Source organism: Rhinoraja longicauda, chromosome 3 (genome assembly GCF_053455715.1).
Source record: "Rhinoraja longicauda isolate Sanriku21f chromosome 3, sRhiLon1.1, whole genome shotgun sequence".
Taxonomy (NCBI): Eukaryota; Metazoa; Chordata; class Chondrichthyes; order Rajiformes; family Arhynchobatidae; genus Rhinoraja; species Rhinoraja longicauda.
Window position 1 is genome coordinate 68,570,444 of NC_135955.1, and position 15,391 is coordinate 68,585,834.

The 15,391-nt window shown below is 44.6% G+C and overlaps 1 protein-coding gene across 1 annotated transcript; it reads left to right on the forward strand.

Moving 5' to 3' along the window:
• The first annotated feature begins 3,805 nt into the window (after window positions 1-3,805).
• Window positions 3,806-15,391, forward strand: tmed7 (transmembrane p24 trafficking protein 7). Its single transcript, XM_078396322.1, has 3 exons — window positions 3,806-4,212; window positions 10,772-11,017; window positions 14,317-15,391. Exons 1-3 carry the CDS (start codon window positions 4,060-4,062, stop codon window positions 14,551-14,553), a joined length of 636 nt encoding a protein of 211 aa, XP_078252448.1. The 5' UTR covers window positions 3,806-4,059; the 3' UTR covers window positions 14,554-15,391.

Genomic DNA, 15,391 nt, shown 5'->3' on the forward strand with positions numbered 1-15,391 from the left:
CTGCCTGGGAGAGATCTTCAGGACTTAAACATTGTCCGCAGAGTGTTGCTTTAAAGGCTTACATCTCCTTCTCAACCTTTTCTTTCAGTTTGCCAGGATTCTTTACAAATCTACTCACACCAGTCTGAATTTCCTTGCTGGTTCTTTCATTGAAGTCGTGATTGTATTGCTTGACCAGAAGCTCCTCTAGGTTTGCTTTAGATATTCGATTGACAGCAGCAGCAGGGGATCCATTTCCATCCCTGCTGTCGAGGTCCCATCCCAGTAGGGTCTTCACAGCATATGGTCCATCCCCTTGGCTGTTGACCAACTGCCAAGGTTCCAATACTTTAGAAGCATTTGTCCCGATGAGTAGGTCAATGCCAGAGTCTATTTCAGGAATCTTGATACCCTTCAAGTAAGATCATTGTTTCAGGACTGCTTGTCTGGGAATGTTCAGCTGAGAAACAGGCATGAACACATCCGATAGTTGAATAAAATCATCTTTGTCCAGACTAGATATTTCCAAACCTGAGATAAGACTGCTGGTCACAGGCTTCACTTGATTCATGGTACGCAGGAGAATTTCGGTCTTTGGTCCTGAAATGTTCAGCCTTCTCATCAAGCTCTCTATGCAGAAGGCAGATGAACTTCCATGATCCATGATCTCAGTTGTTCTTCCTTTATTTTCAACTGTCTTCTTCTGTTCTTCTTCTTCCTCAATCTCATGCTGGCTTCTCAGGGCGGCAACCTATTTCAAGACATCAGAGAATTTTGAAGTTCCACAAAATTAAGAAAACCCAGTTTCCTTTACGGAATCCTTTCTGATGTCGCCACCTTGTGGCTGAACATCAGATCTAACCATATACATACTTGTATGTCACAATCCCTTTAAGACATGTTGATGTAAAGTTGTATCTTCACAAGAATTCAAAACAAACTGATATCTTGCGATGCTCAAGGTCGCTTCTTTGTTCTCAGCATTCCAAAATTTCAGTCGCAGTTTTTCAATACAACTTCTGAAATACAGCTTTTCCAATAATACTTAATGCTGTACTCACTATTTCCTCGCTATTTATTTGTAAGCACGTGGCTTTCAAAGTTTTCAATTTCCGTTAGTCAGATTAGCGTAGGTAGTGACCCCGCCCTAGTCTGTGGAATTCGGTTCAGGCTTGCAATAAAACAACTCTTGTTCCGTCCAGTCGATTCACAAGCTCCAGTCTCACTCATAGAGCCAATTGTTACTTTAAATGGCTCTTGAGAGACAGGTCTTACTTTTTTTCATTCATGGAGCTAGTTCTTACTTTTAATTCACTCATAAAGGGTAGTTCTTACTTTTAGTGTAGTGGCAACTTCAGTCCTTACAATAAAGTCCTTTCCGCTTGCCACCACTTCACGGAGGGTAGAATGAACGATCTTGACGCAAACCAACAACAGACAGATCTTAAAGACGTTTCAGTTTAATTAGTCATTTATTGAACTAGTAATACAAACAGATTTGAATCTATCCACACTTTTCGTTCGTCATAAATCTGAGGAACTATATTCTCACCATGCTCCTCCGTGTCTGACACATCCCATCTCTGCATTCCCAGATAGTACCTAGTTCTGACTCCTCCCAGTGCCCATGCCCATATATGTATTCATCTCACGACAACCCCCAAGTGTTCAAAAATAATACAGCAAGATACAAAATAATATAATATGCTAAACAGCTAGTACAAACACAAATGACTCCTACAGTTGGGATAGTCCCAGCCTCAACTACCTCCTCTGGCAGCTTGCTCCATATACCCACCACCCTTTGTGTGAAAACGTTACCCCTCAGATTCCTATTAAATCTTTTCCCTTTCACCTTAAACCGATGTCCTCTGGCCCTTGATTCACCTACTTGGGGCAAGAGACTCAGTGCATCTCCCCGATCTATTCCTCTCATGATTTTATACACCTCAATAAGATCACCCCTCATCTTCCTGTGCTCCAGGGAATAGAGTCCCAGTCTACTCAACCTCTCCCTATAGCTTAGACCCTCTAGTCTGGGCAACATCCTCGTAAATCTTCTCTTTACCCTTACCAGCTTGACAACATCTTTCCTATAACATGGTGCCCAGAACTGAACACAATACTCTAAATGCGGTCTCACCAACGTCTTATACAACTCCAACATGACCTCACAACCTCCATACTCATGTGTAGGAAGGAAATGCAGATGCTGGTCTATACTCATGATGTGTGGGGCTGTTTTTTATATAGTGATGGGTGCCTGGAACCTGCTGTTGTGTGGTGGTAGAAGCAAATCCAATAATGCAATTTAAGAAGTGTTTGGATAAGCCTGGATATGCAGGGAATTTGGGGATATGGATCATATGCAGACAGATATTAGTTTAACTTGGCATCATGTTTAGTACAGTCAATGTGGACTGTGTGGTACTGGTATCTTCTATCTATCTATCTTCTATCTATCTATATATATGTTACCAAAACTCTTGGTGTGCACCATGCCCATGCGCTTCTGCACAGCCAAAATGGTACACGATAGCGCCACAATTTTTGGCCCACCCTACTCACCATTCCCATATGGTGTGAATAAACCCACTTTCATTACTTTTTAAAAACAATTTACCTTATCAACTTTAATAAATCCATCCGTCCGTTCCCCCCCCCCCGGAGGACCAGCGGGAGGACCGGCACCATCCCGGTCGGCCCTCACCTGACCTTCCTCCCATACTGCAGCGTGCCGCAGAGGCTCTGGCAGAGGGTCAACCGAGATGTCCGTCACCCGCCGCTCGCAGCAGAAGAAATGTCGCCGAGGTCAGTGCCTTCTCCCTGTCCACTCTCGCCCACCCACGGCCTCGGGAGATGCTTCCCGCCCGGGACGGGTCCATGCCGTCCCCCCGTTCCCCGCCGCAGATTGCAGCTGAGCTACAAGAGAAGCTTCGGCCCCACAGGAGAAACGGGGCCGACGTCACTGCTTTTCCCCTCTCCCCCCTTTGAGGTGGGCCTCACTATGACAATGGAGGGGGAATTGGAGTAGGGTTCAGGTTAGTTACCTAAAATTGAAAATTTAATGTTCGTACCATTGAGTTGTAAACTACCCAGGCAGAATATGAAGTGCTGTTCCTCCAGTTTGTGTGTGGCCTCACTCCATCAACGGAGAAGGCTCAATACAGAAAGGTCAGCCTGGGAATGGGATGAGGAGTTAAAATGGTTTGCAACTCGGAGATCTAGTAGGCCTTGGTGGACCGAGCGCATGTGTTCGGCGAAACGGTCTTCAAGTTCTGTGCCTGGTCTTGCTGATGTAAAGGCCACATTGGGAACACCAGATGCAGTAGATGAGGTTAGAGGAGGTGCATGTGAACCTCTGTCTCGCCGGGAACGACTGCTGGGGTCCCAAGATGGATGTGAAGGAGGAGGTATAAGGAGAGCTGGGAGAACAGGAGTAGAATTAGGCCATTCGGCCCATCAAGTCTACGTCACCATTCAATCATGGCTGATCTATCTCTCCATCCTCTCCCTCCTGCCTTTTCCCCATAACCTTTGACTCCTGTACTAATCAAGAAAAGGCATTCCCATGCAAGAATCCAGAACTACAGTTCCTTGTGTGACCATCTAAACATTTCCTATCCATGTAGCTGTCCAATGTTTATCCTTGATACTAGACCATTAGATGTCTCCTTCTTTGACCACGTGACTGGCCTGGCGTGTGGCGGCGGAACGTCTCGTCTGGTCACGTGACCCCTCATCTGGTCACGTGGCTCATCGTCTTCCCCCCCAGGTTGACGCTGCTGCCATCCACCGACTCGCCAGCAAACTGCGTCAGTACGGGACTTCTTTCCGCCCGGGAGGGTGAGAGGTCATACATCCGGGTGGGGCCGTGCTGCCACGTCTGGTTCCTGTGTCCTCTACATCCGGGAGTTGTGGCAGCTTGCGCCGCCGTTGCCGGTTGGGTTTCAAAAGGCGGAGGAGTTCGGTCCCGCGACCCCGGACCGCGCTGCCTCTCCCCCCGGATCGAACCGCGAGCCCCCGCTCCCCGCGCCGCGCCGGCCCGGACCGCGAGCCCCCGTCCATCCCCTCGCCGGCATGTGGCTCCGGCTCTCGCTGCAGCTGCTCTGGGCCCAGCTCCTGTGGCCGCTTGTGCGCGGCTCCGAGCTCACCTTCGAGCTGCCCGACAACGCCAAGCAGTGCTTCTACGAGGACATCGTCCAGGGCACCAAGTGCACGCTAGAGTTCCAGGTGAGGCGGGCGGGCGGGGGACGGAGCCTTCGAGAGCCTGGGGGTGGGATGGATAGCTGCAGAGGGAGGTAAAGGGAGGAGGGGGAGGGGATGTAGAGACGGGAGGATGGAGAAGGAAAGGTACATGAGAAGGGGGAGGGTACATGGGGTGCATGGGGAGGGGGAGGGTACATGGGAGGGGGTTAGGGTGCATGAGGAGGGGGTGAGGGTGCATGGGGAGGGGGAAGGAGAAGGAGATAAGGGAGGAGGGTGGATGGAGAGTGGCGATAGGGCTAGTTGGGAAGGGGAGGATTTGCCAGGACAGTGAGAAGAAGATATTTTGGTGGGAGTGTACATTCCCCATCCTGCCATGCTGGTTTAGACCAAAGTTAGACAAAAAGTGGAGTAACTCAGCGGGTCAGGCAGCATCTCTGGGGGAAAGGAATAGGTGATCTTTCAGGTCAACACCCTTCAGTCTGAAGAAGGGTCTCAACCCGAGACGTCACCTTTTCCCCCAGGGATGCTACCTGACCCGCTGAGTTACTCCAGCTTTTTGTGTCTGGTGTGTAATATGAGATTCTTTAGGATTGGATGCCCCATGAAGGGCTTGATATTAAATTTCTCCCAGAATGCTGGTGTTCATTGTATTTAAAGAGAAAAAGAATAGGTGACATTTCAAGTCTGAACCCTTCTTCAGACTCGAGAAGGGCTCTGATCTGAATCGCCACCAATTATTTTTCTCCAGATATGCTGTCTGACCTGCTGAGTTACACCAGCAGTTTGCGTCTATCGTCAGTATAAACCAGCATCTGCAGTACCTTCCTTCACACTTCATTGTATTTAAGATGATCGGTGAAAACTGGTTATCTCATGGATATCTAAATTTTCAGTTTGGTATTTGTAATTTGCTAAATATACTTTAAAACTCTCCAGCCTGGTGGTCTGTGGTTCAACAACTCCTGTGGTTGGGCATATTTTAAATCGGTTGTATAGATCTATATTAAGTAACAAATTCCAAATAAAATATACCCAAGATTTAATATCAATCAAGATCTGTACTAATTTGCAGCTAATTAATGTACCAGTGCAACTTTTGCCATCTCAGCTAACAGTGTTTCTGACTTATGGAAACGTCAAGTTACAGAGAGTTCTCAAAACCATTATGTGAACTGTGGGGAGGCTTTAAAAAGATCAGCACACCTGCTCGGAGGAAGATGATCAGTGCAATCTCTGTAAAATATATTTTTGGTGGTCTGGCATCAATCAGGTCCAAGCATGGCAGACTAGTCTCTACCTATGTATCCAATATAACACGAAAGAAAATTACATTTCTGTGTAGTATTGCTTCAGCTTAATGTTATACATGTTGAATCAATTCAAAATGCTTTGTAATTCCTCGGAAGCATATTGTGGAACATTATTAGTCAAAAATACAAAAAAAATTACAAAACAACTGGGTTGGAAGAGTGAGGCTCGGCATTGGTCTCGCAAGATTAGAAAGGAAGTATCAAAGGTTAGATGCTTCCAAGTAAATGTCAAAACAACCAATGTTTGACATGGAGAATGTGCAAATGCCACACAGCACCCGAGGTCACGATTGAACATTGTTCCCTGGTGCAGTGAGGCAGCAGCTCCACCCACTGCGCCACTGTGCTGCCCTAATCTTCCAACTCTGTCATTTTTATGCATTATCTCATCTATCCGTGTTTGTTTTGTATGACCTTAATAGCAGATCCTCCACAGTCTTTTCGGATGGGGAGTTCCAAAGCCGCCATCCTCTGTGGGGAAAGAAAATCTTCTCATTTCAGCCTTAACTGCCTCACGCCTAATTCCAAGATCATATCCTTCGTTCTAAACTCCTCAGCCAGAAGTGTCTAGATCTGACAATCTTTGAAAGAAATATATAAGTTTCAATGCCAGAGAGCAAGGTTGTCATCCCAGGATCTCGTTTAGTGAATCTTTGATGCAATTTCTAAATGGAAAATTTTAGTTCAGGAAATCTAAATTGTACACAATGGAATTACATAGGAATTGTAGCATTTGCTTTCCAAATGCAGCTTGGTGTGTATGTTGGCTTGCAGTAACATCGCCCCATTGAACATTAACATTTGTATTCATTTGTAAAATCTGCTTTTCTGTTTTGCAGCAATGTGGCGACTTTGCGTTTAACCACATTATATTCATGTCCTTCCCATTCACTTAACTTTCTGTGTCTCTTTGTCAACAAATTTGGAACTGTAACATTGGGTTCATGGGTGAATCGTGAATGTTGGTTTCCTATTTTCAGATCTACGTTGGCATTTTACCACTGTCTTCCCCCTGCCTCCTTCCCAAATTCTGTCTGCTCTGCGTTTGTTGACCAACCTCTTGTGCAGGATCTTATCAAATTCTACTTGCTTTGGATCCCCCTTATCTATTCTGCCAGTTATGTCCGGAAACACCTCAATTGGGTTAGGTAAACATGATTTCCCTATCATCATTCGTAATGAGTTTGTGCACTCCATGGTTTGGGTGTTTTATTATTATATCCTTCAGGATGGATTCCAGCAACTTCCCCCCTACGTGAAGTTAATGTGTTGTTAATTCCTTCTTGCCCTTTAATTGGCAGAAACCATTCCAGCATTTACAGAACTTCAAAAGATGTTAACCAGAGCAGCAACCATCTTCAGAGCTACTTTTATCCAAACTCAGTCTTCTACTGATCAGCTCCTTGGGATTTGTCAGAGTCAACGTTGGTGCAGCAAGTAGTGCTGCTGTCTCGGCTCTGGTGTCTTTGGAGAGTACTGAAGGTGATCGACCTGAGTTTGTTCTCTCTGTCACTGCATGGGTTTCCCTTGGATGTTTACAGGATACTAGTGTTAATTCTCCAACTGCCGGCGTGACATCAACCGCCTCAAATTCTCCACTCCCCTGACGAACTCCAACCTCTCCCCTCCTGAACGTGCAGCCCTCCACTCACTCCACAACAACCCGGACTTAATCATTAAACCCGCTGACAAGGGAGGGGCTGTGGTAGTCTGGCGTGCTGACCTCTACCGGACCGAGGCCAGACGACAACTATCAGACACCTCTTCCTACCTATCCCTGGACCATGACCCCACCGATAAACACCAGACCTTTATCAGCAGCACCATAACGGACCTCATCATCTCCGGCGATCTACCCCCCAGTGCCTCCAATCTCATAGTTCCCCAGCCCCGCACGGCCCGATTCTACCTCCTACCCAAAATCCACAAACAGAACTGTCCCGGCGGACCCATTGTCTCTGCCTGCTCATGCCCCACCGAATTTATCTCTACCTACCTCGACTCCATCCTATCCCTCCTGGTTAAATCCCTCCCCACCTACGTCCAAGACACCTCACACGCTCTCCATCTCTTCGATAACTTCCGGTTCCCAGGCCCCCACTCCCTCATCTTCACCATGGATGTCCAGTCACTCTACACTTCCATCCCCCACAAGGATGGTCTCGAAGCCCTCCGTTTCTTCCTCGACCGTAGAACCAGCCAATCCCCATCGACCAACACTCTCCTCCGCCTAGCAGAGCTGGTTCTTACCCTCAACAACTTCTCCTTTGACTCCTCCCACTTCCTCCAAACCAGAGGCGTAGCTATGGGCACTCGCATGGGCCCTAGCTACGCCTGCCTCTTTGTCGGGACGTACACTGGCCCCATCCCCGAACTCTACCTCCGCTACATCGATGACTGCATTGGTGCTACCTCTTGCACCCATGCAGAACTCACTGACTTCATACACTTCACCTCCAATTTCCATCCTGCCCTTAAATATACCTGGACTATCTCCGACATCTCCCTCCCGTTTCTGGACCTCACCATCTCCATCACAGGAGACAGACTAGTGATGGACATTTACTATAAACCCACTCGCACAGCTACCTGGACTACACTTCTTCCCACACGGTACCCTGCAAAAAGTCTATCCCCTACTCCCAATTCCTCCGTCTACGCCACATCTGCACCCGGGATTAGGTGTTTCACACTAGGGCTTCCGAGATGTCCTCGTTCTTCAGGAAACGGGGCTTTCCCTCCTCCATTATAGATGAGGCTCTCACTAGGGTCTCTTCTACATCCCACAGCTCCGCTCTTGCTCCCCCTCCCCCCACTCGCAACAAGGACAGAATCCCCCTCGTTCTCACCTCGCTCCCCCTCCCCTCTCTGCGTTCCGCAGAGACCGTTCCCTCCGTAACTCCCTGGTCCACTCGTCCCTTCCTACCCAAACCACCCCAACCCCGGGCACTTTCCCCTGCAACCGCACGAGATGCAACACCTGTCCCTTTGCCTCCCCCCTCAACTCCATCCAAGGACCCAAACAGTCTTTCCAGGTGAAACAAAGGTTCACCTGCACCTCCTCCAACCTCATCTATTGCATCCGCTGCTTTAGATGTCAACTTATTTACATCGGCGAAACCAAGCGCAGGCTCGGCGATCGCTTCGCTGAACACCTGCGCTCGGTCCGCATTAACCAAACTGATCTCCCGGTGGCCGAGCACTTCAACTCCCCCTCCCATTCCCAGACTGACCTTTCTGTCATGGGCCTCCTCCAGTGCCAGAGTGAGGCCCACCGGAAATTGGAGGAACAGCACCTCATATTTCGCCTGGGCAGTTTGCAGCCCAGTGGTATGAACATCGACTTCTCCAACTTTAGATAGTTCCTCTGTCCCTCCCTTCCCTTCCTCCCTCCCAGATCTCCCTCTATCTTCCTGTCTCCACCTATATCCTTCCTTTGTCCCGCCCCCCTGACATCAGTCTGAAGAAGGGTCTCGACCCGAAACGTCACCCATTCCTTCTCTCCCGAGATGCTGCCTGACCTGCTGAGTTACTCCAGCATTTTGTGAATAAATCGATTTGTACCAGCATCTGCAGTTATTTTCTTATACTAGTGTTAATGTTTTGACACCTATCCTCGATGATTGTGGTCTGTGGATTTAACGAAGTTGAGGAAACTGTTGCAGAGGGAGACACTGACTCCTTGGTCCAGGAGTCTGAAGATGTGTTTGGTTGGGATTATGGTGTTGAAGGTTGAGTTATAGTCAATAATTATTCTGATGTAGCTGTCCTTATAATCTAGATGTTCCAGCAATGAGTGTAGAGTTGGGGAGATGACTTCTGCTGTGGCCCTTTTGCGACAGTAGGGAAACTACAGTGATCAGGACTCTCTGGGAGGCTCAAGTAAATGTGCGTCCTGACCGATCTCTCAAAGCACTTCATGATGGTGGAGGTCAGAGCCACTGGATGGTGGTCATTAAGGCAGGCTAGCTTGGAATAGGGAGAGATTAAAAATGTCTGTGAATAGTGCTGCCAGCTAGTCTGTGCAGGTCCTGAGGGTGCAACGAAGACTCCATTCAAGTCAGTTGTTTTCCATAGGTTATCTCATCTGCAAACTTACCAATCATGCCTTGTACATTCTCATCCACATCTTCAATATAGATGGCAAACAACAAGTTTCCCACACCATTCATAGATATCCCTGATCGGCACATGGAGATATATCTTCATACACTTTTAAGACATCCAGCACCACCTGTACTGTAATGTGGACTAGCCCCAAGTCACCCAATTTGACTTTGCCAAGGTCCTTAGTCAATTTATCTTTCTCCCCAGTAAAAGCAGAGGAGAAATATTCTTGGAGGGCCTCTCGTATCTCCTGTGTCTCATTCAAAATGAAGCAGCTCATGTTCACCAGATTTATGCCATAATCGATCTGCGAAATAAATTCTGCACTTAAATGTATCTGAAGGCTTTTATTATGGCTCTGCGGCCATTTATCACACGTGGAAAGGTTTTAAATGTTTTGCATGTGAAGAAGTTTGAGGCATTGTAGAATCATTTTGTGCAATACTTGATCAATTCATTCTCTGCATATTTGAATGTTACAGTATCGACACTCCAGAAACGAGCGCATGCACAGTGACTATAGTATTTGCCGTATTTTTGTTTCTGTTGCCTACAACAGTGCAGATGTGCGATATTTCCCAGATTTGTGCCATCAATGACAGCAAAGAGGGCTAGAAGAGCATCTTTTCTTCCTTTCTCTTCTGACAATGGGTCTTTAATCTGAAACGATAATCATTTATTTTTCGACATGTTGTCTAACGTTGAATCTTTCCAGTATTTATGTCTTTATTTCAGACTTCAAATATCCGCAAATACGAGATTGCAAATGCAAGAATCTTGAGCAAAGAAACAACTACTGGAGGAACTCAGTGGGTCAGGCAGCATTTTATGAAAGGAAAAGGATTGACAACACTTTGGGTCAGGACACTTCTTTATACTGATCACATACTGGGTTATATGGATTTATACGGAGCATGTTCAATCAGTCTGAAGAAGGATCCCAGCCCAAAATGTAGTCTGTCTATTTCCTTCAACAGAGTCTGCCTGACCCGCTAAGTTCATCCAGCAGTTTGTTTTGCTTTCAATGTATGCAGGATTTTCCCAATTTAATTGAAATTGTGCCTTAACTCAGCTTTCTTCATGGTAAGTGAAAATGGTATGCACTTCGTTATTATTTTGACATTGCTTTATGAATAATGGTGCTCCATTTCTTGTGTGTTTAACAGGTAATTACTGGTGGCCATTATGATGTAGACTGTCGATTAGAAGATGCTGATGGTGCCGTTTTATACAAGGAAATGAAGAAACAATATGACAGTTTCACCTTCACAGCTGCAAAAAACGGAACTTACAAGTTCTGTTTTAGTAATGAGTTTTCCACCTTCACGCACAAAACCGTATACTTTGATTTCCAAGTTGGGGATGACCCTCCCCTGTTTCCTAATGAAAACAGGGTGTCAGCACTGACTCAGGTAAGAAGTATGAGAATTTTGTCCATTTTTAATAGCTTTGTAATGTCGAAAACACAAAGTTGGTGCTTTCAATTTGAGCTATTCACTATAAACTTTCAAAATATAAAAAGTGTGAAAAAAAAAGTTTTGGTACATTTAATTTCCATAAACAAATTATGGATGATCTGCTTTAAGCTCCTTGGGGATTTTACCTTCTGATTTATAATTTAATGTGGGTGAAATGTTAAAATGTTAATCACAAGCACAAACTCACTTTAAATCAAATACCTGCTTCTGGTTTTAAAGGATGCAGAGTGAAAAGCCCAGTCCTATGACTGGTCATAAAGTGACCAGTCCTTTTTCAGAGGACGTTAGTCATTGAAATCCCTTTTACAAGAAAAGTGACTTGTGTATTACCTTTAACAGAGCTTCTATTTTGAATTTATTTTGGCTTGGTTTCTTGGATGACAGAAAATTTGGCAGATAGAAGGTGAGAAGAAATCCGTTAGTTAAATGAATTCTTAGAATATGAAGCAGAATTACTATTTTAAGGCCCGTGATTTCATTGGACTAAGAAAGGTTTAGTTAAGAGATGCAACGCGGAAACAGGCCTTTCGGCCCAGGGATCCCTGCAAATTATTACCACCCTACACACTAGGGCCTTTTTTTAAAACATTTGCACCAAGCCAATTAAACTATAAACCTGTATGTCTTTGGAGTGTGGGAGGAAAGCAAAGATCTCGGAGACAATGCACACGGTCACGGAAGAACTTACAAACTCCGTACGGACAGCACCGTAGTCAGAATTGAACCCAGGTCGCTGGCGCTGTAAGGCAGTAGCTATGCCACCGTGCCGCCCCGAGGTTGATTTGAAAAAAAATCTATGATGTGGAGGAAGGGAAAGTTGTGATGTAGAAGCTGCTAAATGATAAAAAGAATCACCATTTAAGGAATGGGACACAACATACAAAAGATGGGTGCAGGAATGAGTAAATAGGAATAATGGAGTCAATAATTATTTCTGTTGAACTCTTGAATTAGGGAGGCAATTATATGAGGTTGAATGAAGAGATGCCAAGAGATGAAAATTATTTTTTTTGTTTTGGATTTGCACTCCATTATATACCAGTGTACCAACATGTTTGGTGAAGAGCCTTCTCTGTAGGTTTGGTTAAATAGTAATTTATCACTCAGAATTTTTTTGAAGACACTGTCTGTTAGTATTTCACCAAGATGGATTGTAACTTTAGCAACAGAGATAACTTATTTGGGATGACGATTCCATCAAATATTATTAATATAGAATTTGGTTGTTCTTTGCTCAATCTTTGCTCAATCTCCTATCCCCCCACATCCGGACCAAACTCAGATCCTGGGGGGACAGGGCTTTCTCCATCGCTGCTCCCACCCTATGGAACTCACTACCCCAAACCGTTAGAGACTCCTCTACACTCACCACATTCAAAACATCGCTGAAGTCTCACCTGTTCAGTACTGCCTTCAACCACTGAAGGTCACCTCACCTTCTGTCTCCTTTCTCTGTTCGTTTATTTATTTACTTATTTATCTATTTATTCATTTCCCTATGTTCTCTAAATCTCTAAAGTGTCTTTGAGTATATGAAAAGCGCTATATAAATAAAACACATTATTATTATTATTATAATATTACTCAGCTACATTTAAACTTAAAAAACAAACTTTTTCAAGTAATTCTCCCCAACCTATTGAATAAGATGCAGATGCAGAAAACTCACAGCAATTGTGAAATAAAATTCAGTGGCAATAACTATATCATATGATGTGTAAGAAAATAACTGCAGATGCTGGTACAAATCGAAGGTATTTATTCACAAAATGCTGGAGTAACTCAGCAGGTCAGACAGCATCTCAGGAGAGAAGGAATGGGTGACGTTTCGGGTCGAGACCCTTCTTCAGACTGATGTCGGGGGCGGGACAAAGGAAGGATATAGGTGGAGACAGGAAGATAGAGGGAGATCTGGGAAGGGGGAGGGGAAGAAGGACCGAGGAACTATCTAAAGTTGGGAATGGGAGGGGGAGATGAAGTGCTCGGCCACCGGGAGATCAGATTGGCCAACGCGGACCGAGCGCTGGTGTTGAGCGAAACGATCGCCAAGCCTGCGTTTGGTTTGGTTCACCTGCACCTCCTCCAACCTCATCTATTGCATCCGCTGCTCCAGATGTCAACTTATTTACATCGGCGAAACCAAACGCATGCTCGGCGATCGCTTCGCTCAACACCAGCGCTCGGTCCGCGTTGGCCAATCTGATCTCCCGGTGGCCAAGCACTTCAACTCCCCCTCCCATTCCCAGTCTGACCTTTCTGTCATGGGCCTCCTCCAGTGCCATAGTGAGGCCCACTGGAAATTGGAGGAACAGCACCTCATATTTCGCCTGGGCTGCTTGCAGCCCAGTGGTATGAACATCGACTTCTCCAACTTTAGATGGTTCCTCTGTCCCTCTCTTCCCCTCCCCTTCCCAGATCTCCCTCTATCTTCCTGTCTCCACCTATATCCTTCCTTTGTCCCGCCCCCCTGACATCAGTCTGAAGAAGGGCCTCGACCCGAAACGTCACCCATTCCTTCTCTCCTGAGATACTGCCTGACCTGCTGAGTTACTCCAGCATTTTGTGAATATCATATGATGTGATCATTTGTAAACTTAGTGTATATACTTGGTATGACATGAGGCCATTCAGCCCAGTGAGTTCATACCCATTCCCATCAGAGCAGTACCATTCCTTTCCCTTTTCGCCTTCAACTTGCTCTCTGTCACATGACACATGTCTCCAGCATGGCTAATTTATATTAGTTAGTTAACCCATCAGCACATCAATGGGATGTGGAATGGAACTGAAGCAACTGGTATCAAGCCAGAAAGTCATACGTAAAAAGCAGATGTGCAGACTCCACTCAGACATCATTTGAGATCCCTGGAGTGTTGAGGCAGTAGCACAAATTCCAGTACCACTGTCACCTATTTTGATTCCTAATTTGGAAAACATTAGAAAAATCTTTACACACAAAATTAAAATTTTACTAGTTTTTGTAAGAATCAAGAAGAGTCAAGAGTGTTTTATTGTATTATGTCCTCAAAAAGAACAATGAAATGCTTACTTGCGGTAGTATAACAGATTTATAAACATATTACTTGCAGAAATGTGCCTTTGCTAATTTTAAGTAAGTAATATTTGGGGAATATGAAGGAAGTATTGGTGTATTTGAAGTTTGCTTATAAATTTATGTTACATTATAACTAATATTTTCTTTTCAAAATACATGTACATTCAATAATGAACAGATGGAATCTGCTTGTGTCACAATGCATGAAGCCATGAAGTCGGTCATTGATTATCAAACCCATTTCCGTCTAAGAGAAGCACAAGGACGAAGTCGTGCTGAAGATCTGAATTCAAGGGTTGCTTTTTGGTCCATAGGTGAAGCTCTCATCTTGTTGGTTGTGAGTCTTGGGCAAGTGGTTCTCTTGAGGAGCTTCTTCTCTGATAAAAGAACCACCTACTCGCGTGTTGGTTCATAACAGGTAGCCACAAGGTTAAAGCAGTACCTAACAGTTTTCAGTTTGATTATTAGGTCCAGGAACACTGTTAAGACTTAAATCCTTATTGAAATGATTTCCTCTTCATTTTGGACTGTTCACGAGCGTAAATATTCCAATTGAAATATTGTACTGCAACTGAATTAACTGGATGTTCAGCAGTTACCTGCATGATAGATTGTAGTCCACTTGATGTCAAAGCCATTGACATTTAATTTTCCTTTGATTTAATGATTCATTGCTCACTTGTCTTGAATATAATAAAGTGATGCATCAGATCCCTTGAAAATTATTTGGGATTTTCAACACATCTGAGCTATTTTAAAGCCCATGATCAATTATCACAGCTGCAATCTGTTAGATACCAACTGTTTGAGATCTTAAACTATCAGCTGCAATTTAATTGACTTGTCACTTGATTTGTTTTGGTTTGTGATGTAACAGTGAAATACTGTAGCTTTGCTTAAAATTGCTTTTCTTTGCATTGAGATGCATTTTTTGTACCTTTTTCATTGGATTTGCAACATGACAGTATTTCAAAGTCTACCCAGGTTACATATAAATAATGTCTATTAAGGAGCCACTTACATTTTCAGTTTTCTCTATAGTTATTTCTACAATGGAACAGTCATTTTAAAGGTTGGTTGATGGCTTGAAAATAAACTTTTCAAAGGAAGATATTGTTTTATAATAAACTTTCCAGTTTTCGCTTTAGTTTTGTTGAAAGCTCATTTGCATTGTGTATGTCTGCCTTGTATGACATTGCCAACTGTTGAGTAAATCAGACCTGTAAGGATTAAAAGAGGAATTTGGGATTTTA